A 22280-nucleotide genomic window follows, 5' to 3' on the forward strand; every position below is an offset into this window, starting at 1 on the left:
GAAAGAGCATGGGCTTTGGAGTTGGTGGTCCTGGGTTCAAATCCCTGCTCTGCCAAATTGCCATCTGTGTGACTTTGGGCAAGTCACTTAACATTTCTGTGCCTTAGTTACCTCATCTATAAAATGGGGATTGACTGTGAGCCCCCCGTGGGACAACCTGTTCACCTTGTAGCCTCCCCAGCACTTATAACAGTGCTTTGCACATAGTAAGTGCTTAACAAATGCCATTATTATTATTATTATTACAAACAAATCAGGTGGGATATAGTATCTGTCCTACATGAGGTTGAGTCTCTATCCCCTTACAGATGAGGTAACTGAGGCCCAGAGAAATGAAGTAACTTGCCCAAGGTCACCCAACAGACAAGTGGCAGAGTTGGGATTGGAATTCGTGACCCTCTCACTCCCAGGCCAGTGTTTTATCCACTACACCATACTGCTAGTGCTGGGGTAGATACAACAGAATGGACACAGTCCTAGAGGAAAAAAAAAATGGTATTTTCTCCTCATTTTACAGATGAGGCACGGAAAAGCTCACTTATTTGCCCAAGGGCCCTTATCGACAACTTTCTGACAAAACTTCTGTCCTTCCTTTCTCTTCCATCCCACCAGCAGCCTTTTGTGAGGGCCTTAAAAGACATAAGCCTGAGCCCTCTGACTCTCCTCAGCTCTCCAGCCCATAGTAAAGTCAGGGGCCCCCTCCCAGAGCCCGCTAGCTGGTAGTTCCCAAACTGTAATCACCAATTAGCACACCTCACCTGGAAAGCCCATTTTCAAAGCACAAAATGGATCTAATGTGGCAGAAACCGGGGGCTTCCTATCTCCAGATAAGGTGGTTGATTTCACTTCGTTCCTAGTGGGGGATGATGAGGTCAAACCTACGGGCTTTATATAAGAGGCTGGTGGAGAGAAGAAGAGTTACAGACTCTTCGGGAGCCTGAGCCTTCTGACACACCTGAGAAAGGTAAGCTGCCCTCGCTACTTAAAAGGCCCACAGCTGGGGTCTGGGGGGGAAGCTGGGCTGGAAGCAGTGAGGTGCCAGATGACTCTGTTGACCCCTGCCTGTGTCAGGATCCCATCGCTTATCTTTTTTTTCCTGCTGCAGGAAATGAGACTGTAACTTTGTTACTCATTTTTAGGGGTATTTGTTAAGTGCTTACTGTGGGTCAGGCACTACGCTATGAACTGGGGTAGAAACTAGCTGTCCGGGTTGGATGTAGCCTCTGTCCCACATAGGGCTCACAGTCTCAATCCCCGTTTTACAGATGGGATAACTGAGGCACAGAGAAGTTAAGTGACTCACCCAAGGTTACACACAGACAAGTGGCAAAAGTGAGATTAGAACCCAGGTCCGTGCTCTTCAAACCCAAGAAGAGAAGCAGTATGGTCTAATGGCTAGAGCCCGGGCCTGGAGTCAGAAGGACCTGGATTCTAATTCCAGCTTCTCCACTGGGTGAATTTGGGCAAGTCACTTCATTTCTCCGTGCCTCAGTTATCTCATCTGTAAAATGGGGATTAAGACCGTGAGCCCCATGTGGGACAGGGACTGAGTCCAACCTGATTAGCATGTATTTACCCCCATGCTTAGTACAGTGCCTGACCCAAAGTAATCCCCTAGTCTAGAGCGAAAAATAAGTCAAAATAAAACTCGGTCCTTCTAGGGACAAATGGTTGTGGGGGGTGGTCTTGAGCCAATCCTTGGTTCAAAGTAGCTCAGGAGCCCGGGGCCGGCTGGGGTTGGGGCAGTCTGGGCTAAGACCCCGCAGAGTTTCCCCTGGGTGGCTGAACCCCAGCCTGAAGCTGTTGGGGAGGCTCTCCCATCACCCTACACCCAGGAAGAGAAGCATCATGGCCTAGTGGCTAGAGCATGAGGCAGGGAGTCAGAAAGTCATGGGTTCTAATCCTGGTTCTGCCACTTGTCTGCTGTGTGGCCTTGGGCAAGTTACTTCACTTCTCTGTGCCTCAGTCCCTCATCTGTAAAATGAGGGTTAAGACTGTGAGCCTTATTCGGTACAGGGGCTGTGTCCCACCTGATTTGCTCCCAGCATTTAGCAGTGCCTGGGATATAGTAAGCACTTAAAGATGCTGTTGGGTAGGGACCATCTCTATATGTTGCCAACTTGTACTTCCCAAGCGCTTAGTACAGTGCTCTGCACACAGTAAGCGCTCAATAAATACAATTGAATGAATAATAATAATAATGATGATAATTATAGTATTTTTAAGCGCTTACTATGTGCCAGGCACTGTAACTAAGCGCTGGGGTGGATACAAGCAAATTGGTTTGGTCCCATTTGGGGCTCACAGTCTCAATCCCCATTTTACAGGTGAGGTAACTGAGGCACAGAGTAGTGGAGTGACTTGCTCAAGGTCATGCAGCAGACAAGTGGTGGAGCCGGGATGAGAATCCGTGACCTTCTAACTCCCAGGCCTGTGCTCTATCCACTAGGTCATACTGCTTTTAATAAACAGACACTTTCCCTGCCCACAACGAGCTTACAGTCTAGTGGGGTATTGCAGGCTGAGTCATATCTATCCTTTGTCCGTCCCCTCCCGCTGACCAGAGCCTCGGCCCGGTTTCCTCTTCCAGGGAGGACCAGCCGAAAGGCTGACCATTTAGACAAAGGGTTTGGCCATCCCTTGCGGACAACCACCGGCCACCGGGAGACCCCGCCTCAGCCCACCCCTTGCCCCCTTCTACCCTGCCAGTCACCCACACTGCGGGGGAGAGGAGAAGCTCTTGCCTTAGCAGGACTAATGAAGGATGGAAGTTCTCTCAGGTGCCATCTCTCTCCCATGCAGTGAACAAGGCAGAAATATGGTGCCGAAGAAGGTATTCCCACTGCTCTTGGTCTCTTTGGGCCTAGCTCTGGCGGACTTGGAGGAAAGAGACAGCAGGTAAGGTCCAAGCCGTGCTTGGGAGTGACCTGGGGGATGGGGTGAGATGAGGACTGGGGAACTGCTCCAGGGATGGAGGAGCCAGCTCTGTCCTGGGTGGAAGGGCGTCTTGTAGGGAAGGCCTAGAGAGCCCAGGAGGGAGGGATTGGGCCTCTATTGCAGCAGGAGGGATTCTATTTAGACACAAAGTTGAACATCCGGTCATGAAAGGGGATTTTCTTGGGGGCTGGCCCAGTAGGCAGTGGGAGGACACCTCCTCCCTCAATATATCCTTTTAAAAAAAGGCAATCGGGAATTTGGTTTGGAAGCAGGGGGATAGACGGAATGACCTCTAGAATCTTCCTCTGCCCTGAAGAGAGTTTTCTGAGCTTATAGAGTTCCAGCAGCCATTAAACCGGGGGCTCTTTCCCATGGCCCCAGTTTCTTCCCACCATATCCGAGTTTGTGGTTTCTGTCGCTCTCTGCCACCCCGTCTCTCCTCATCTCTCTGGCTGCTCCTGTCTCTGAAACTGCATCTCTTCCTGACCCCCTTTTTTGTATGGTATTTGTTAAGCTTTCCAGATACGGTGCTAAGCACTGGGGTTGATACAAGCTGATCAGATTGGACACAGCCTGTGTCCCACATGAGGCTCACAGTCTTAATCCCCATTTTACAGATGAGGGAATTGAGGCCCAGAGAAGTTAAGTGATGATGATGGTATTTGCTAAGCACTTACTATGTGCCAAGCACTGTTCTAAGCACTGGGGTAGACACAAGGTAATCAGATTGTCCCACGTGGGGCTCACAGTCTTCATCCCCTCATTTTACAGATGAGGTCACCAAGGCCCAGAGAAGTTAAGTGACTTGCCCAAAGTCACACAGCTGATAAGTGGCAGAGCTGGGATTAGAACCCACGACCTCTGACTCCCAAGCCTGGGCTCTTTCCACTAAACCACACTGCTTCTCTGTGACTTGCCCAAGTTCACACAGAGGATAAGTGATGGAGCTGGGATTAGAACCCAAGTCCTTCTTACTTCCAGGACCATGCTTGATACCCTGCTGCTAATCTCCTCACCGTACCTCGTTCTCGCCTGTCCCGCCATCGACCCCCAGCCCACGTCATCCCCCGGGCCTGGCATGCCCTCCCTCTGCCCATCCGCCAAGCTAGCTCTCTTCTTCCCTTCAAGGCCCTGCTGAGAGCTTACCTCCTCCAGGAGGCCTTCCCAGACTGAGCCCCTTCCTTCTTCTCCCCCTCGTCCCCCTCTCCATCCCCCCATCTTACCTCCTTCCCTTCCCCACAGCACCTGTATATATGTATATATGTTTGTACATATTTATTACTCTATTTTACTTGTACATATCTATTCTATTTATTTTATTTTGTTAGTATGTTTGGTTTTGTTCTCTGTCTCCCCCTTTTAGACTGTGAGCCCACTATTGGGTAGGGACTGTCTCTATATGTTGCCGACTTGTACTTCCCAAGCGCTTAGTACAGTGCTCTGCACACAGTAAGCGCTCAATAAATACGATTGATGATGATGATGATCCACTACACTATACTGCTTCTACTCCTGCCTCTGAATCTTTGCTTCTCCTTGCTGCCCCCCAATAACCTCTGCTTCTGAACCTCTGTCTCTCCCCATCTCTCCCCGTTGCACCAGTCTTCGTGTCTCTTTCTGGTCCCTTTTGTCTCACGGGTTCACTCCCCTCTGCCAAAGCCCCACCACCACCACCACCGGACCCTGGCCAAGAGCTATTCAGAAAGTCTCTCTCTGTGGCTTCTGTCTGTCTCAGCGGGTCTCTCCCTTCCGCCACAGCTCCCCGACGCTAGCCAAGCGCTATTCAGAAGGCACCTTTATCGATGATTACAGCCGGGCCCTCAGCAGCCTTCAAGAGAAGAAGTTTGTGGACTGGTTGCTGAAGCAGAAGGAACGAAAGAAAGAGTGAGTTAATAAATAATTATAATCGTGGTATTTGTTAAGCGCTTACTATGTGCCAGGCACCATTCCAAGCTCTGGGGTAGATAGAAGGTAATCCGGTTGGACACAGTCCTTGTCCCTCAAGGGGCTCACAATCCTGATCCCCATTTTACCTCCTCCAGGAGGCCTTCCCAGACTGAGCCCCCTCCTTCCTCTCCCCCTTCTCCCCCCATCACCCCACCTTACCTCCTTCCCCTCCCCACAGCACCTGTATATATGTATATATGTTTGTACATATTTACTCTATTTGTACATATTTATTCTATTTATTTTGTTAATATGTTTTGTTTTGTTCTCTGTCTCCCCCTTCTAGACTGTGAGCCCACTGTTGGGTAGGGACCGTCTCTATATATTGCCAACTTGTACTTCCCAAGCGCTTAGTACAGTGCTCTGCACACAGTAAGTGCTCAATAAATAAGATTGATTGTCTCTATATGTTGCCAACTTGTACTTTTCCAAGTGCTTAGTACAGCACTCTGCACACAGTAAGCATTCAATAAATACGATTGATTGATTGACTGTCTCTATATGTTGCCAACTTGTACTTCCCAAGCGCTTAGTACAGTGCTCTGCACACAGTAAGCACTCAATAAATACGATTGACTGTATACGTTGCCAACTTGTACTTCCCAAGTGCTTAGTACAGCGCTCTGCACACAGTAAGTGCTCAATAAATACGATTGAATGAATGAAAGATGAGATAACTGAGGCACAGAGCAGTGAAGTGACTTGCCCAAGGTCCCACAGCAGTCATGGACTTGGGTTCTAACCCCGGCTCCATCACTTATCCTCTGCGTGACCCTGGGCAAGTCACAGAGAAGTAGCGTGACTCTATGGAAAGAGCACGGGCTTTGGAGTCAGGGGTCATGGGTTTGAATGCCGCCTCCGCTAATTGTCAGCTGGTGACTTTGGGCAAGTCACTTAACTTCTCTGGGCCTCGGTGACCTCATCTGTAAAATGGGGATTAAGACTGTGAGCCCCCCGTGGGATAACCTGATCACCTTGTAACCTCCCCAGCTCTTAGGGCAGGGCTTTGCACATAGTAAGCACTTAATAAATGCCATTATTATTATTATTATTATGTGGCAGAGCCGGGATTAGAAGCCACAGCCTCTGACTCCCAAACCCACGCTCTTTCCACTAGGCCATGGTGAGGACCACTTCCACTACCCTGGGCGCGGGTCTGAGCCTTGCTGAAGCCAAGTGGTCCAGGCCTAGAGGCCAGCCACACCATCCCTGACCCTTGCCTCAGTTGGCCTTGAGCCCAATCACCTGATCGGCCACGCCAGGAGGGTCTATTGCAGCAGGGCCTGGATTCTCCCCATCTTCCACCACTCTGTAAGCTCCTTGTTGTCAGGGGGAATCATATCTTCTGACTCTCCCGAGTTTTCAGTACAGTAATAATAATAATAATAATAATAATAATAATAATAATTTTGGTATTTGTTAAGCGCTTACTATGTGCAAAGCACTGTTCTAAGCGCTGGGGGAGGTACAAGGTGATCAGGTTGTCCCACGGGGGGCTCCCAGTCTTCACAGATGAGGTAACTGGGGCCCAGAGAAGTGAAGTGACTTGCCCAGAGCCACACAGCTGACGATTGGCAGAGCTGGGATTTGAACCCATGACCTCTGACTCCAAAAGCCCGGGCTCTTTCCACTGAGCCACGCGGTACTTTGCACATGGTAGGTGCTGATTGATTGACCAATTTCTTCAGCCCCATCCAGGGCGGCGTGGCTCAGTGGGAAAGAGCCCGGGCTTTGGAGTCAGAGGTCATGGGTTCAAATCCCTGCTCCGCCAATTATCAGCTGCGTGACTTTGGGCAAGTCACTTCACTTCTCTGGGCCTCAGTTCCCTCATCTGTAAAACGAGGATTAAGACCGTGAGCCTCCCGTGGGACAACCTGATAATAATAATGGTGGTATTTGTTAAGCGCTTACTATGTGCAAAGCACTGTTCTAAGTGCTGGGGAGGAGCTACAAGGTGATCAGGTTGTCCCACTTGGGGCTCACAGTCTTAATCCCCATTTTACAGATGAGGTGACTGAGGCACAGAGAAGTGAAGTGGCTTGCCCAAGGTCACCCAGCTGACAAGTGGCGGAGCCGGGATTCAAACCCATGACCTCTGACTCCCAAGCCTGGGCTCTTTCCGCTGAGCCACGCAGCTTCCCCTAACCTGATCACCTTGTACCCTTCCCCAATGCTTAGAACAGTGCTTTGCACTTAGTAAGTGCTTAATAAATGTTATTATTATTATTATTATCATTATTACCAGTCTGCCTCCACCCCTTCCTCTACCAGAGGACACACGGAGCCCAAGGCAGAAGAAAGTGATAGGGAAATTGCTCCTGAGGCTGGGGAGTTGGCAGAGCATGGTGGCTGAGAAAGGAGGAGGACAGGGAGTGGTAGCAGCATGAAGGAGAAGCAGTGGGACTTAATTCACTCGTTGTATTTATTAAGAGCTTACTGTGTGCAGAGCACTGTACTACGCACTTGGGAAAGTACAATACAACAACAAATAGTGCCAATCCCTGCCCACAAGGAGCTCACAGTCTAGAGGCGAGGGAGACAGACATCAATACAAATAAATAAAATGATAATAATAATGGCATTTATTAAGCATTTACTATATGCCAAGCACTGTTCTAAGCACTGGGGTAGATACAAGCTGTAATCCAACATGGATTTCCAACACGTAACATCCAACATGTAAGATTTGGATTACAAATTGTAATCCAACTTGTACTCCCCAAGCGCTTAGTACAGTGCTCTGCACACAGTAAGTGCTCAATAAATACGATTGATTGTAACCTCCCCAGCGCTTAGGACAATGCTTTGCACATAGTAAGCACTTAATAAATGCCATTATTATTATTAGGTTGTCACACATGGGGCTCAGTCTTAATCCCCATTTTACAGATGAGGTAACTGAGGCACAGAGAAGTGAAATGACTTATCCAAAGTCACACGGCTGACAATTGGCAGAGCCGGGGTTTGAACCCATGACCTGTGACTCCAAAGCCCATGCTCTTTCCAATGAGCCATGCTGCTTCTCTAAAATGATATGTCTAAAATGACATATATACGTAAGTGCTGTGGGGCTGGGTGGCGGGGGAAGAGCACTAGACTGTGAGCCCACTGTTGGGTAGGGACCGTCTCTATATGTTGCCAACTTGTACTTCCCAAGCGCTTAGTACAGTGCTCTGCACACAGTAAGCGCTCAATAAATATGATTGAGCAAAGGGAGCAAGTCAGGGCGACACAGGAGATGAGGAAAAGTGGGGTTTAGAGTGGGAAGGTCTCTTGGAGGAGATGTGCCTTCGGTAAAGCTTTGAAGGTCGAGGGAGAGGAATTGTCTGGAGAAGCAGCGTGGCTCAGTGGAAAGAGCACGGGATTTGGAGCCAGAGGTCATGGGTTCGAACCCCGGCTCCACCACGTGTCTGCTGTGTGACCTTGGGCAAGTCACTTAACTTCTCGGAGCCTCAGTTCCCTCATCTGTAAAATGGGGATGATAACTGTGAGCACCATGTGGGACAATCTGATCACCTTGCATCCCCCCCCCCCAGCGCTTAGAACAGTGCTTTGCACATAGTAAGCGCTTAACAAACGCCATCATTATTATTCTTATTTGAAGTGGGAGGGCTTTCCAGGCCAGAGGCAGGACGTGGGCTAGGAGTTACGGGTGAGACAGGTGAGATCGAGGCACAGTGAGAAGGTTAGCACTAGAAAGCAAAGTACTAGGGCTGGGTTGCTTAATGGACAGATCGTGGGCCTAGAAATCGGGAGGACCTGGGTTCTAATCCCAGCTCCACCACTTGTCTGCTGTTTGACCTTGGGTAAATAAATCACTTCAATGCTCTGGGCCTCAGTTACCTCATCAATCAGTCGCATTTACTGAGTGCTTACTCTGCGCAGAGCACTGTACTAAGTGCTTGGCAGAGTTCAATATACAACAGATTGAGCAGACGCGTTCCCTGCCCGTAATAAGCATCTGTGAAATGGGGATGAAGACTGTGAGCCCCATGTGGGACATGGACTGTGTCCAACCTGATCAGCTTGTATCCACCCCAGAGCTTAGGTACATCCATTTCAACATTTAACAAACATCATTTGATAAGAAAAATCATCATCATCATCATCAATTGTATTTATTGAGCGCTTACTGTGTGCAGAGCACTGTACTAAGCGCTTGGGAAGTGAGCCAGAGAGGAAGGAAGACTCTGCCAATCCTGTTGTAGATCATTGACTGCAGTCCTATTACCGAAAACCTGCTATCGATTCAAACCAATAGTGATAATTGTGGTATTTATGTATATATGTATATATGTTTGTACATATTTATTACTCTATTTATTTATTTTACTTGTACATATCTATTCTATTTATTTTATTTTGTTAGTATGTTTGGTTTTTTTTCTCTGTCTCCCCCTTTTAGACTGTGAACCCAATGTTGGGTAGGGACTGTCTCTATATGTTGCCAATTTGTACTTCCCAAGCGCTTAGTACAGTGCTCTGCACATAGTAAGCGCTCAATAAATATGATTGATTGATTGAAGACTTTTAGACTGTGAGCCCACTGTTGGGTAGGGACTGTCTCTCTACGTTGCCAACTTGTACTTCCCAAGCGCTTAGTACAGTGCTCTGCACACAGTAAGCACTCAATAAATATGATTGATTGATTTAAGCCCGTACGATGTGACCAGCACTGTACTAAGCACTGGGATAGAGTCCAGCTAATCAGGTCAGACAGAGTCCCTGTCCCACGGTGTTGAGGGAGAACGGTTGTCGAACTCCCAGTTTAAAGACAAGGAAACTGAGGCATACTGCAGTGACTTGCCCAAGGTCACAAAACTGACAAGTGGCAGAGCCTGGATTAGAACCCAGATCCTGCTGACCTCCAGTGCTTAGAAGCTTAAACCACTTGCTTAAGTTCATACAACAGACAAGTGGCAGAGCCAGGATGGAAAGAGCCCAGGCTGGAGAGTCCGAGGTCCTGGGTTCTAATCCTGCCTCTGCCACTTGTCCGCTGGGTGACCTTGGGCAAGTCGCTCAACTTCTTTGTGCTTCAATTACTAGCATGGCTTAGTGGAAAGAGCACGGGCTTGGGAGTCAGAGGTCATGGGTTCTAATCCCGCCTCTAGTCAGCTGTGTGACATTGGACAAGTCACTTCACTTCTCTGGGCCTCAGTGACCTCATCTGGAAAATGGGGATGAAGACTGTGAGCCCCACGTGGAACCACTTGATTACCTTGTATCAGCCCCAGTGCTTAGAACAGTGCTTGGCACTTAGCGCTTAACAAATACCATTATTATTATTATTGCTATCTGGAAAATGGGGATTAAACATGTGAGCCCCATGTGGAGCAACCTGATTACCCAGCATCTACCCCAATGCTTAGAACAGTGCTTCACACTTTAGAGAAGCAGCGCGACTCAGTGGAAGGAGCCCGGGTTTGGGAGTAAGAGGTCATGGGTTCTAATCCCAGCTCCGCCACCTGTCCGCTGTGTGACTTTGGTCAAGTCACTTCACTTCTCTGGGCTTCAGTTACCTCACCTGTAAAATGGGGGTGAAGACTGTGAGCCCCACGTGGGACAACCTGATCACCTTGTAACCCCCCTCCCCCAGCACTTAGAACAGTGCTTCACACCTAGTAAACGCTTAACAAATACCATCATTATTATTATTATTACACCTAGTAAGCGCTTAACAAAAACCATTATTACTATTATCCTCTGCCTCCAAGTCCTGAGTGGGACAACCTGATCACCTTGTATCCCCCCCCCCAGCGCCTAGAACAGTGCTTCACACCTAGTAAGCGCTTAACAAATACCACCCACCATTATTATTATTATTACACCTCCTCCCCCTCCCCATCCCCCCACCTTACCTCCTTCCCCACCCCACAGCACCTGTATATATGTTTGTACATATTTATTACTCTCTTTTATTTGTACATATTTATTCTATTTATTTTATTTTGTTAATAGGTTTTGTTGTCTGTCTCCCCCTTCTAGACTGTGAGCCCGCTGTTGGGTAGGGACCATCTCTATCTGTTGCCAGCTTGTACTTCCCAAGCGTTTAGTACAGTGCTCTGCACACAGTAAGCGCTCAATAAGTACGATTGAATCATCATCATCATCATCATCAATCGTATTTATTGAGCGCTTACTATGTGCAGAGCACTGGACTAAGCGCTTGGGAAGTACAAATTGGCAACATATAGAGACAGTCCCTACCCAACAGTGGGCCCACAGTCTAAAAGGGGGAGTAATAATGGCATTTATTAAGCGCTTACTATGTGCAAAGCACTGTCCCAAGCACTGGGGAGGTTACAAGGTGATCAGGTTGTCCCACGTGGGGCTCACAGTCTTAATCCCCATTTTACAGATGCGGCAACTGAGGCACAGAGAAGCTAAGTGACTTGCCCAAAGTCGCCCAGCTGACAGGTGGCAGAGCTGGGATTCGAACCCATGACCTCTGACTCCAAAGCCCGGGCTCTTTCCACTGAGCCACGCTGCTAAATGCACATCATTAACAAAATAAATAGAATAGTAAACATGTACAATCAGTCAATCAATCAGTCGTCTTTACTGAGCGCTTACTGGGTGCAGAGCACTGTACTAAGCGCTTGGGAAGTACAAGTTGGCAACACATAGAGACAGTCCCTACCCAACACGGGGCTCACGGTCTAAAAGGGGGAGAGTACAAGTAAAAGAGAGTAATAAATCTGTACAAATATATATACAAGCCCACCGTGGGGCAGGGACCGTCTCTGTATGTTGCCAACCCGTACTTCCCAAGCGCTTAGCACAGTGCTCTGAATGAACCTAGTAAGCGCTTAACCAAAACCGTTATTATTATTATTATCATCCTCTGCCTCCAAGTCCGTGCTCTTCCCACTAAGCCACGCTGCAGAGAACCTGCCTAGCAAGGCCGTCGCCCGGGCCTGGCGGGAGCGCTCAGTACAGTGGCCGGCGCTCAGTCAATCCGGTGGCTGGATTATAGACGCCCCCTGCCCCCTAGTGGCCTCTCCGGGGGTTTGCCCTTAATAATAATAGTAATAATAATAATAATAATAATAATAATAATAATAATAATGGTATTTGTTAAGCGCTTACTATGTGCAGAGCACTGTTCTAAGCGCTGGATACAATCAATCAATCAATCGTATTTATTGAGCGCTTACTGTGTGCATAGCACTGGACTAAGCGCTTGGGAAGTCCAAGTTGGCAACATATAGAGACAGTCCCTACCCAACAGTGGGCTCACGGTCTAAAAGGGGGAGACAAGAGAACAAAACCGAACATACTAACAAAATAAAATAGAATAGACATGTACAACATCATCATCATCATCATCAATCGTATTTATTGAGCGCTTACTGTGTGCAGAGCACTGGACTAAGCCCTTGGGAAGTCCAAGTTGGCAACATCTAGAGACAGTCCCTACCCAACAGTGGGCTCACGGTCTAAAAGCGGGGGACAGAGAACAAAACCGAACATACTAACAAAATAAAATAGAAAAGATATGTACAAGTAAAATAGAGTAATAAATATGTACAAACATATATACAAAATTACCACTTTAAAAACCCAACAGTCCAGACCCTGGCCCCTTGGAGGGACCAAATTAGTAACAATAATAATAATAATAATGATATTTAAGTGTTTACTACGTGCCAGGCACTGGATACAAGGTGATCAAGTTGCCCCACATGGGGCTCACAGTCTTAATCCCCGTTTTACAGATGAGGGAAGTGAGGCTCAGAGAATAATAACAATAATAATAATAATAATAATAATAATAATAATAATGGTATTTGTTAAGCGCTTACTATGTGCAGAGCACTGTTCTAAGCGCTGGATACAATCAATCAATCGTATTTATTGAGCGCTTACTGTGTGCAGAGCACTGGACTAAGCGCTTGGGAAGTCCAAGTTGGCAACAGATAGAGACAGTCCCTACCCAACAGTGGGCTCACAGTCTAAAAGGGGGAGACAGAGAACAAAACCGAACATACTAACAAAATAAAATAGAATAGACATGTACAAGTAAAATAAATAAATAGAGTAATAAATATGTACAAACATATATACAAAATTACCACTTTAAAAACCCAACAATCCAGACCCTGGCCCCTTGGAGGGACCAAATTAGTAACAATAATAATAATAATGATATTTAAGTGTTTACTGCATGCCAGGCACTGGATACAAGGTGATCAAGTTGCCCCACATGGGGCTCACAGTCTTAATCCCCGTTTTACAGATGAGGGAAGTGAGGCTCAGAGAATAATAATAATAATAATAATAATAATAATGGTATTTGTTAAGCGCTTACTATGTGCAGAGCACTGTTCTAAGCGCTGGATACAATCAATCAATCAATCGTATTTATTGAGCGCTTACTGTGTGCAGAGCACTGTACTAAGCGCTTGGGAAGTCCAAGTTGGCAACGTATAGAGACAGTCCCTACCCAACAGTGGGCTCACGGTCTAAAAGGGGGAGACAGAGAACAAAACCGAACATACTAACAAAATAAAATAGATAGGTACAAGTAAAAGAGAGTAATAAATATGTACAAACATATATACAAAATTACCACTTTAAAAACCCAACAATCCAGACCCTGGCCCCTTGGAGGGACCAAATTAGTAACAATAATAATAATAACGATATTTAAGTGTTTACTATGTGCCAGGCACTGGACACAAGGTGATCAAGTTGCCCCACATGGGGCTCACAGTCTTAAACCCCGTTTTACGGATGAGGGAAGTGAGGCTCAGAGAAGTTAAGTGACTTGCCCAAGGTTACACAGCAGGCAGGTGGCAGAGCCGGGATTCGAACCCACGACCTCTGACTCCAAAGCCCGGGCTCTTCTCCACTGAGCCACGCTGCTCAGTGGGGGGGTTTGCGCTTAGTCGTCCTTGGGGTGTTCGCAGCTCCAGCCGCAACGAATCAGCCCGAGACCTGGAAACCAAGCAGGATGCACAGAGCAGCGGACTTAGCGGGACCCCCAAGAACATACAGAGGTGAGCTTCTTTCCAGGGGTCCCTCCCCATCCCGGGACTCCTGGGGTCACTTTTAAATATCTCTCTATATAACTAACAATAATAATAACTGGATTTAATAATCATAATGGCATTGGTTAAGCGCTTACTATGTGCCAAGCACTGGTCTCAGCGCTGGGGAGGTTACAAGGTGATCAGGTTGTCCCCCGGGGGGCTTCCAGTCTTCATCCCCATTTTACAGATGAGGGAACTGAGGCCCAGAGAAGTCAAGTGACTTGCCCAGTCGCACAGCTGACAAGTGGCGGGGCGGGGATTTGAACCCATGACCTCTGACCCCCAAGCCCGGGCTCTTTCCACTGAGCCATGCTGCTTTGCCTATTTGTTCATTCATTCAATCGTATTTATTGAGCACTTACTGTGTGCAGAGCACTGTGCTAAGCACTTGGGAAGTACGAATCGGCACCATATAGAGACGGTCCCTACCCAACAATGGGCTTAAGTGCTTACTATGTGCTAAGCACTGAGGTAGATAAAAGGTAGGTTGTCCCACGTGGGGCTCACAGTCTTCATCCCCATTTTCCAGATGAGGGGACTGAGGCCCAGTGAAGTGATTTGCCCAAAGTCACACAGCTGCCAAGTGGCGGAGGTGGGATTAGAACCCGTGACCTCTGACACCCAAGCCCATGCTCTTTCCACTAAGCCACGCTGCTTATGCGTTTACTATGTACCGGGCACTATATTTGTGTTGTCAATTGCCCTCGACTCGTTTCCAACCCATGGCCACTCCATTTTCTCCAGGACGAAGATAATCATCATCATCAATCGTATTTATTGAGTGCTTACTATGTGCAGAGCACTGTACTAAGCGCTTGGGAAGTACAAATTGGCAACATATAGAGACAGTCCCTACCCAACAGTTGGACACAGTCCCTGTCCCACATGGGGCTCCCACTCATAATCCCCATTTTGCTGATGAGGCCCAGAGAAGTGAAATGACTTGCCCAAGGCCATATAGCAGACAAGTGGTGGAGCTGGGATTAATAATAAATAATTATGGTATTTGTTAAGCACTTACTATGTGCCAGGCACTGTACTAAGCGCTGGGGAGGATACAAATTGGGTTGGACACAGTCCCTGTCCCATATAGGGCTCACAGTCTCAATCCCCTTTTTACAGATGAGGTCACTGAGGCCCAGTGAAGTGACTTGCCCAAGGTCACACAGCAGACAAGTGGCTGAGTCAGAATTAGAACCCATGACCTCCTGATTCCCTGGCCCATGCTCTATCTACTACCCTAAGGCCATACAGCAGACAAGTGATGGGATTAGTAATCATGCTATTTGTTAAGCGCTTACTATGTGCTAGGCACCGTACTAAGCGCTGGGGTGGATACAAGCAAATTGGGTCGGACACAGTCCCTGTCCCACGTGGGGCTGCCAGTCTCAATCCCCATTTTCCAGAGGAGGTCACTGAGGCCAAAGAAGTGAAGTCGCTTGCTCAAGGTCACACAGCTGATAAGTGGCGGAGCGGTGATTAGAACCCATGACCTTATTTATTTTCTTAGTATGTTTGGTTTTGTTCTCTGTCTCCTCCTTTTAGACTGTGAGCCCACTGTTGGGTAGGGACCGTCTCTATATGTTGCCAACTTGGACTTCCCAAGTGCTTAGTACAGTGCCCTGCCCACAGTAAGCGCGCTGCTTCATTCATTCATTCATTCTGTCGTATTTATGGAGCGCTTACCGTGGGCAGAGCACTGTACTAAGCGCTTGGGAAGCTGGGAAGCAGCGTGGCTCAGCGGAAAGAGCCCAGGCTTTGAAGTCAGAGGTCATCGGTTCAGATCCCGGTTCTGCCACTTGTCAGCTGTGTGACTTTGGGCAAGTCACTTCACTTCTCTGGGCCTCAGTTACCTCCTCTGGAAAATGGGGACTAAGACGGTGAGCCCCATGTGGGACAACCTGGTCACCTTGTAAATTCCCCAGCGCTTAGAACAGTGCTTTGCACATAGTAAGCGCTTAATAAATGCCATCATTATTATTATTAATAAATATGATTGATTGATTGATTGATGATCTTCTGACTCCTAGGCCTAGAATCCCAATCCTCTGACTCCCAACCCGGTGCCTTATCCACTAGGCCAAGCTTCTTCCCTCTGTGACCTCTCCGCTGGGAATGTCAGCTCCTCACTGGACCAGGATCCGTGGGTGGGTGGTCATTCCACCCAAGGCAGGATTTCCCCGCGGCGCGGGAGCCAGGGTGTCCGCTCCCCAGTCCCGCTCGGTCACCTCCGGTCAATCAATCAATCAATCGTATTTATTGAGCGCTTACTGTGTGCAAAGCACTGTACTAAGCGCTTGGGAAGTCCAAGTTGGCAACATATAGAGACAGTCCCTACCCAACAGTGGGCTCACGGTCCACTCCGGGGTTTGGCCAAGCCAAAAGGCAAAGCCAGAGGCCCTGCTCGACTGGCCCTAAGCCCAGCAGGACATGGGGGTTGGCAGGAGGAGCTCCGCACACAGTAAGTGCTCAAGAAATATGAGTGAACGGGAGAAAGAGAGTTTCAAAGCAGGATAGGGAGAATAATAATAATGATGGCATTTGTTAAGCGCTTACTATGTGCAAAGCACTGTTCTAAGCGCTGGGGGCGGATGCAAGGTGATCAGGTTGTCCCACGTTGGGCTCACAGCCTTAATCCCCATTTTGCAGATGAGGTAACTGAGGCGCAGAGAAGTGAAGTGACTTGCCCAAGGTCACACAGCAGACGCGTGGAGGAGCTGGGATAAAAAGAGCCTGCAGTGAGACCCCTGCCAAACACCCCCTCAATCAGTCGTATTTATTGAGCTCAGTGTGCGGAGCACTGAACTAATAATAATAATAATAATGATGGCATTTATTAAGCGCTTACTATGTGCAAAGCACTGTTCTAGGCGCTGGGGGGGATGCAAGGTGATCAGGTTGTCCCACGTTGGGCTCACAGTCTTAACCCCCAGTTTACAGATGAGGAAACTGAGGTGCAGAGAAGTTAAGTGACTTGCCCAAGGTCACACAGCAGATGCGTGGAGGAGCTGGGATAAAAAGAGCCTGCAGTGAGACCCCTGCCAAACACCCCCTCAATCAGTCGTATTTATTGAGCTCAGTGTGCGGAGCACTGAACTAATAATAACAATAATAATAATGATGGCATTTATTAAGCACTTACTATGTGCAAAGCACTGTTCTAAGCGCTGGGGGGGATGTAAGGTGATCAGGTTGTCCCATGGGGGGGGCTCACAGTCTTAATCCCCATTTTACAGATGAGGGAACTGAGGCCCAGAGAAGTGAGGTGACTTGCCCAAAGTCACACAGCTGACGATTGGTGGAGTCAGGATTTGAACCCATGACCTCTGACTCCAAGAGCCCGGGCTCTTTCCACTGAGCCACGCTGCTTCTCTAAGCGCTTGGGAGGGTATGACAGAATGATAGCGACGCCTTTCCTGCCCACAACGAGCTGAAAGGTTGGAGTTCATAGTCCAATTCCCAATCTAGCCGGACCCTGAGGCTGAGCCACCAGGACTGGGGGGGACCCCCATTGTTCCCGGCCCACATCATCCCCCGGGCCTGGAATGCCCCCAATCCCTCTGCCCATCCGCCAAGCTAGCTCTCTTCCTCCCTTCAAGGCCCTACTGAGAGCTCACCTCCTCCAGGAGGCCTTCCCACACTGAGCCCCTTCCTTCCTCTCCTCCTCGTCCCCCTTTCCATCCCCCCATCTTACCTCCTTCCCTTCCCCACAGCACCTGTATATATGGATATATGGTTGTACATATTTATTACTCTATTTATTTATTTATTTTGCTTGTACATTTCTATCCTATTTATTTTATTTTGTTGGTATGTTTCGTTTTGTTCTCTGTCTCCCCCTTTTAGACTGTGAGCCCACTGTTGGGTAGGGACTGTCTCTATGTGTTGCCAATTTGTACTTCCCAAGCGCTTAGTACAGTGCTCTGCACATACTAAGCGCTCAATAAATACGATTGATTGATTGATTGATTGATTGGGGGTGGGGGCGGGGGTTCGGTGACCATGCCCACCTCCCTAGCCACTTGTTCCCAGGTCTCTGCCGATGCCAGACGTGGAGGTGCTGATTGCCAGGTGGACTAACGAGCTGCTGGAACTGCTGGTCAACTACAGCCTCCTCAGGTGGGGTTACCACCGGTCCTCTGATAATAATAATAATAATAATAATAATAATAATAATAATGGCATTTGTTAAGCACTTACCATGTGAAAAGCCCTGTTCTAAGCGCTGGGGAGGATACAGAGTGATCAGGTTGTCCCACTTGGGATTCCCAGTCTTAATCCCCATTTTACAACTGAGGTCACTGAGGCCCAGAGAAGTAAAGTGACTTGCCCAAAGTCACACAGCTGACAATTGGCAGAGCCGGGATTTGAACCCATGACCTCTGACTCCAAAGCCCGGGCTCTGGCCCCTTTGCTTCCTTCTGATAATAATATAATAATAGTGATGGCATATATTAAGCACTTACTATGCGCCAAGCACTGTTCTGAGCACTGGGGAGGTTACAAGGTGATCAGGTTGTCCCACGGGGGGCTCACCGTCTTCATGCCCATTTTCCAGATGAGGTACCGGAGGCACAGAGAAGTTAAGTGACTTGCCCAAAGGCACACAGCTGATAAGTGGCAGAGCCGGGATTAGAACCCGTGACCTCTAACTCCCAAGCCCGGGCTCTTTCCACTGAGCCACGCTGCTTCTCTAGTATTAATAATCAAGATATTTGTTAAGCACTTACTATGTCCTAAGCACTGTTCTAAGCACTGGGGTGGGTACAAGGTCATCAGGTTTGGACACAGTCCCTGTCCCACGTGGGGCTCACACTTTTAAGCCCCATTTTCCAGATGAGGTAACAGGCACAGAGACTTAAAGTGACTTGCCCAAGGTCACACAGCAGACATGTGACAGAGTCAGGATTAGACTGTGAGCCCACTGTTGGGTAGGGACTGTATATGTTGCCAACTTGTACTTCCCAAGTGCTTAGTACAGTGCTCTGCATACAGTAAGCGCTCAATAAATACATTTGATTGATAAGAACCCACATCCTTTGACTTAACAATAATAATAATTATGGTATTTGTTAAGCACTTACTGTGTGCCGGGTACTGTACTAAGCGCTAGGGCGGGTACAAGCAAATCAGGTTGACACAGTCCCTGTCCCACACGGGGCTCACAGTCTCAATCCCTGTTTTATAGATGAGGTAACTGAGGCCCAGAGAAGTGAAGTGACTTGCTCAAGGTCACACAGCAGACAAGTGGGGGAGGCAGAATTAGAACCCATGACCTTTTTTTTTTAATGGCATTTATTAAGCGCTTACTATGTGCAAAGCACTGTTCCAAGTGCTGGGGAGGTTACAAGGTGATCAGGTTGTCCCCCGGGGGGCTCACAGTCTTAATCCCAATTTTCCAGATGAGGTCACTGAGGCCCAGAGAAGCGAAGTGACTTGCCCAAAGTCACACAGCTGACAATCGGCAGAGCCGGGATTTGAACCCGTGACTTCTGACTCTAAAGCCCGGGCTCTTTCCTACTGAGCCACGCTGCTTTTGATCCCAGGCCTGTGTCCTATCCGCTGCTAGACAACTTGGCAACTTGTACTTCCCAAGCACTTAGTAATATAATAATAATGACGACATTTATTAAGTGCTTACTATGTGCAAGGCACTGTTCTAAGCGCTGGGGAGGTTACAAAGTGATCAGGTTGTCCCACGGGGGGGCTCGCAGTCTTAATCCCCATTTTACAGATGAGGAAACTTGAGGCACAGAGAATAATAATAATAATAATAATATAACAGTACAGTGCTCTGCACACAGTAAGCGCTCAATAAATACGATTGATTGATTATCAGAGCACTTAGAACAGCGCTAGACACATCGCAAGCGCTGAACAAATACTATTAAAAAAAAGAAAAGGAAATTCCAAGTAGGGAGGTGGGGAAAGCCTGGGGGAATTCCGACCGGATGGTGATCCCAAATTTTCCCAGTCTTTTGTTGTAGCTCTAGGCCATTCCTTCCAGCATAAACCGGTTCTGGCCCTCAGCTTAGTCGGTCATTCGTATTTATTGAGTGCTGGCCGTGTGCAGAGCACTGTACTAAGCGCTGGGGAGAGTACAGTACAACAGTAAACGGACACATGCCCTGCCCACAACTCATTCTGCCTCTCCTGGTCTTAGGGCACAATTAAATCCATGGGGTAGTGGTTAGAGCACGGGCCCGGGAATCAGGAGGTCATGGGTTCTAATCTCAACTCCGCCACTTGTCTGCTATGTAACCTTGGGCAAGTCACTTCACTTCTTTGGGCATGTTACCTCATCTGTAAAATGGGGATTGAGAGTTGGACAGAGTCCAGCAGCGTGGCTCAGTGGAAAGAGCCCGGGCTTTGGAGTCAGAGGTCATGGGTTCAAGTCCCGGCTCCGCCACTTGTCAGCTGTGTGACTTTGGGTAAGTCACTTCACTTCTCTGGGCCTCAGTTACCTCATCTGTCAAATGGGGATTAAGCCTGTGAGCCCCACGTGGGACAACCTGATCACCTTGTAAACTCCCCACGCTTAGAACAGTGCTCTGCACATAGTAAGCGCTTAATAAATGCCATCATCATCATCTACCCGTCTTAATTCAGTGTCTAGCACACAGTATTTAAATACCACAGTTATTATTAATAATAATAATAATAATGGCATTTATTAAGTGCTTACTATGTGCAAAGCACTACTCTAAGCACTGGGGAGGTTACAAGGTGATTAGGTTGTCCCATGGGGGGCTCACAGTCTTAATCCCCATTTTACAGATGAGGTAACTGAGGCCCAGAGAAATTAATTAGTCATTAGTGTTATCGTTATTATTAAATGGGGATTATTAAAAGGGGATTCCCCCTTCTAGACTGTGAGCCCACTGTTGGGTAGGGACCATCTCTATATATTGCCAACTTGTACTTCCCAAGCGCTTAGTACAGTGCTCTGCACACAGTAAGCTCTCAATAAATACGATTGATTGATTGTGTATCTATTCATCATCATCAATCGTATTTATTGAGCACTTACTGTGTGCAGAGCACTGTACTAAGCGCTTGGGAAGTACAAATTGGCAACATATAGAGTCAGTCCCTACTAGTCATTAGTGTTATTGTTATTGTTACAATAACAATTGTTATTGTTAAGCGCTTAGTACAGTGCTCTGCACATAGTAAGCGCTCAATAAATACAATTGATGATGTTATTATTAAATGGGGATTATTAAAAGGGGATTCCCCCTTCTATACTGTCAGCCCACTGTTGGGTAGGGACCGTCTCTATATATTGCCAACTTGTACTTCCCAAGCACTTAGTACAGTGCTCTGCACACAGTAAGCTCTCAATAAATACGATTGATTGATTGATTATTCAGTCCTCCATGTCTGCTCTCTAATGTGACCCTGACCCCCGTGCCTTCAACTTGTACTTCCCAAGCGCTTAGTCCAGTGCTCTGCACACAGTAAGCGCTCAATAAATACGATTGATTGATTGATTAGTTCAGCTTGAGAATTTGCTTTTCCTTTTCTCCAGGACCTAGCGCAGGATTTCGGACCCCAGAGGCTGGTTGCTGAGAAGCTGACAGAAGGCCTCGTTCTGGGCTTCTCAAGAGTAGGCTCCTGCTACCCTGCTTCCTTTCTGATAATACAATAAAGGCGGAAATTGAAACAAGGCTGATATTATGGTTTTATTTCCATTTGGGGCAGCTGCTAGCTGAGGCCTCTGCAGAGGTGATGCTTAAAACCGGGAAAGTGGTTACCAGGCACCTGGTAACCTAATCCTGGCTCCGTCTCCTGTATATATGTTTGTACGTATTTATTAATCTATTTATTTATTTTACTTGTACCTATCTATTCTATTTATTTTATTTTGTTAATATGTTTGGTTTTGTTGTCTGTCTCCCCCTTCTAGACTGTGAGCCCGCTGTTGGGTAGGGCCCGTCTCTATATGTTGCCAATTTGGACTTCCCAAGCGCTTAGTCCAGTGCTCTGCACACAGTAAGCGCTCAATAAATACGACTGATTGATTGATTGTCACCTTGGGTAAATCACTTCGCTTCTCCTGGCCTCAATTACCTCATCTCTAAAATGGGACTTAAGACGGTGAGCCCCATGTGGGACTTTCCCAAGAGCTTAGAACAGTGCTTTACATACAGTCAGCGCTCAATAAATATGAGAAGCAGCGTCGCTCAGTGGAAGGAGCCGGGGTTTTGGAGTCAGAGGTCACGGGTTCAAATCCCGGCTCCGCCAAGTGTCAGCTGTGTGACTTTGGGCAAGTCACTTCACTTCTCTGGGCCTCAGTGACCTCATATGTAAAATGGGGATGAAGACTGAACCCCTCCGTGGGAAAACCTGATCACCTTG

General features: G+C 47.7%; 1 protein-coding gene across 1 annotated transcript; it reads left to right on the top strand.

Moving 5' to 3' along the window:
* The first annotated feature begins 1094 nt into the window (after positions 1-1094).
* On the top strand, positions 1095-21567 carry LOC119933991 (gastric inhibitory polypeptide). Its single transcript, XM_038753326.1, has 6 exons — positions 1095-1116; positions 2803-2898; positions 4696-4821; positions 13797-13886; positions 17952-18038; positions 21451-21567. The coding sequence occupies exons 1-6, from the start codon at positions 1109-1111 to the stop codon at positions 21455-21457; spliced, it is 414 nt and encodes a 137-aa protein (XP_038609254.1). The 5' UTR covers positions 1095-1108; the 3' UTR covers positions 21458-21567.
* Positions 21568-22280: the final 713 nt, after the last annotated feature.

The sequence above is a fragment of the Tachyglossus aculeatus genome, chromosome 11 (genome assembly GCF_015852505.1).
Source record: "Tachyglossus aculeatus isolate mTacAcu1 chromosome 11, mTacAcu1.pri, whole genome shotgun sequence".
Taxonomy (NCBI): Eukaryota; Metazoa; Chordata; class Mammalia; order Monotremata; family Tachyglossidae; genus Tachyglossus; species Tachyglossus aculeatus.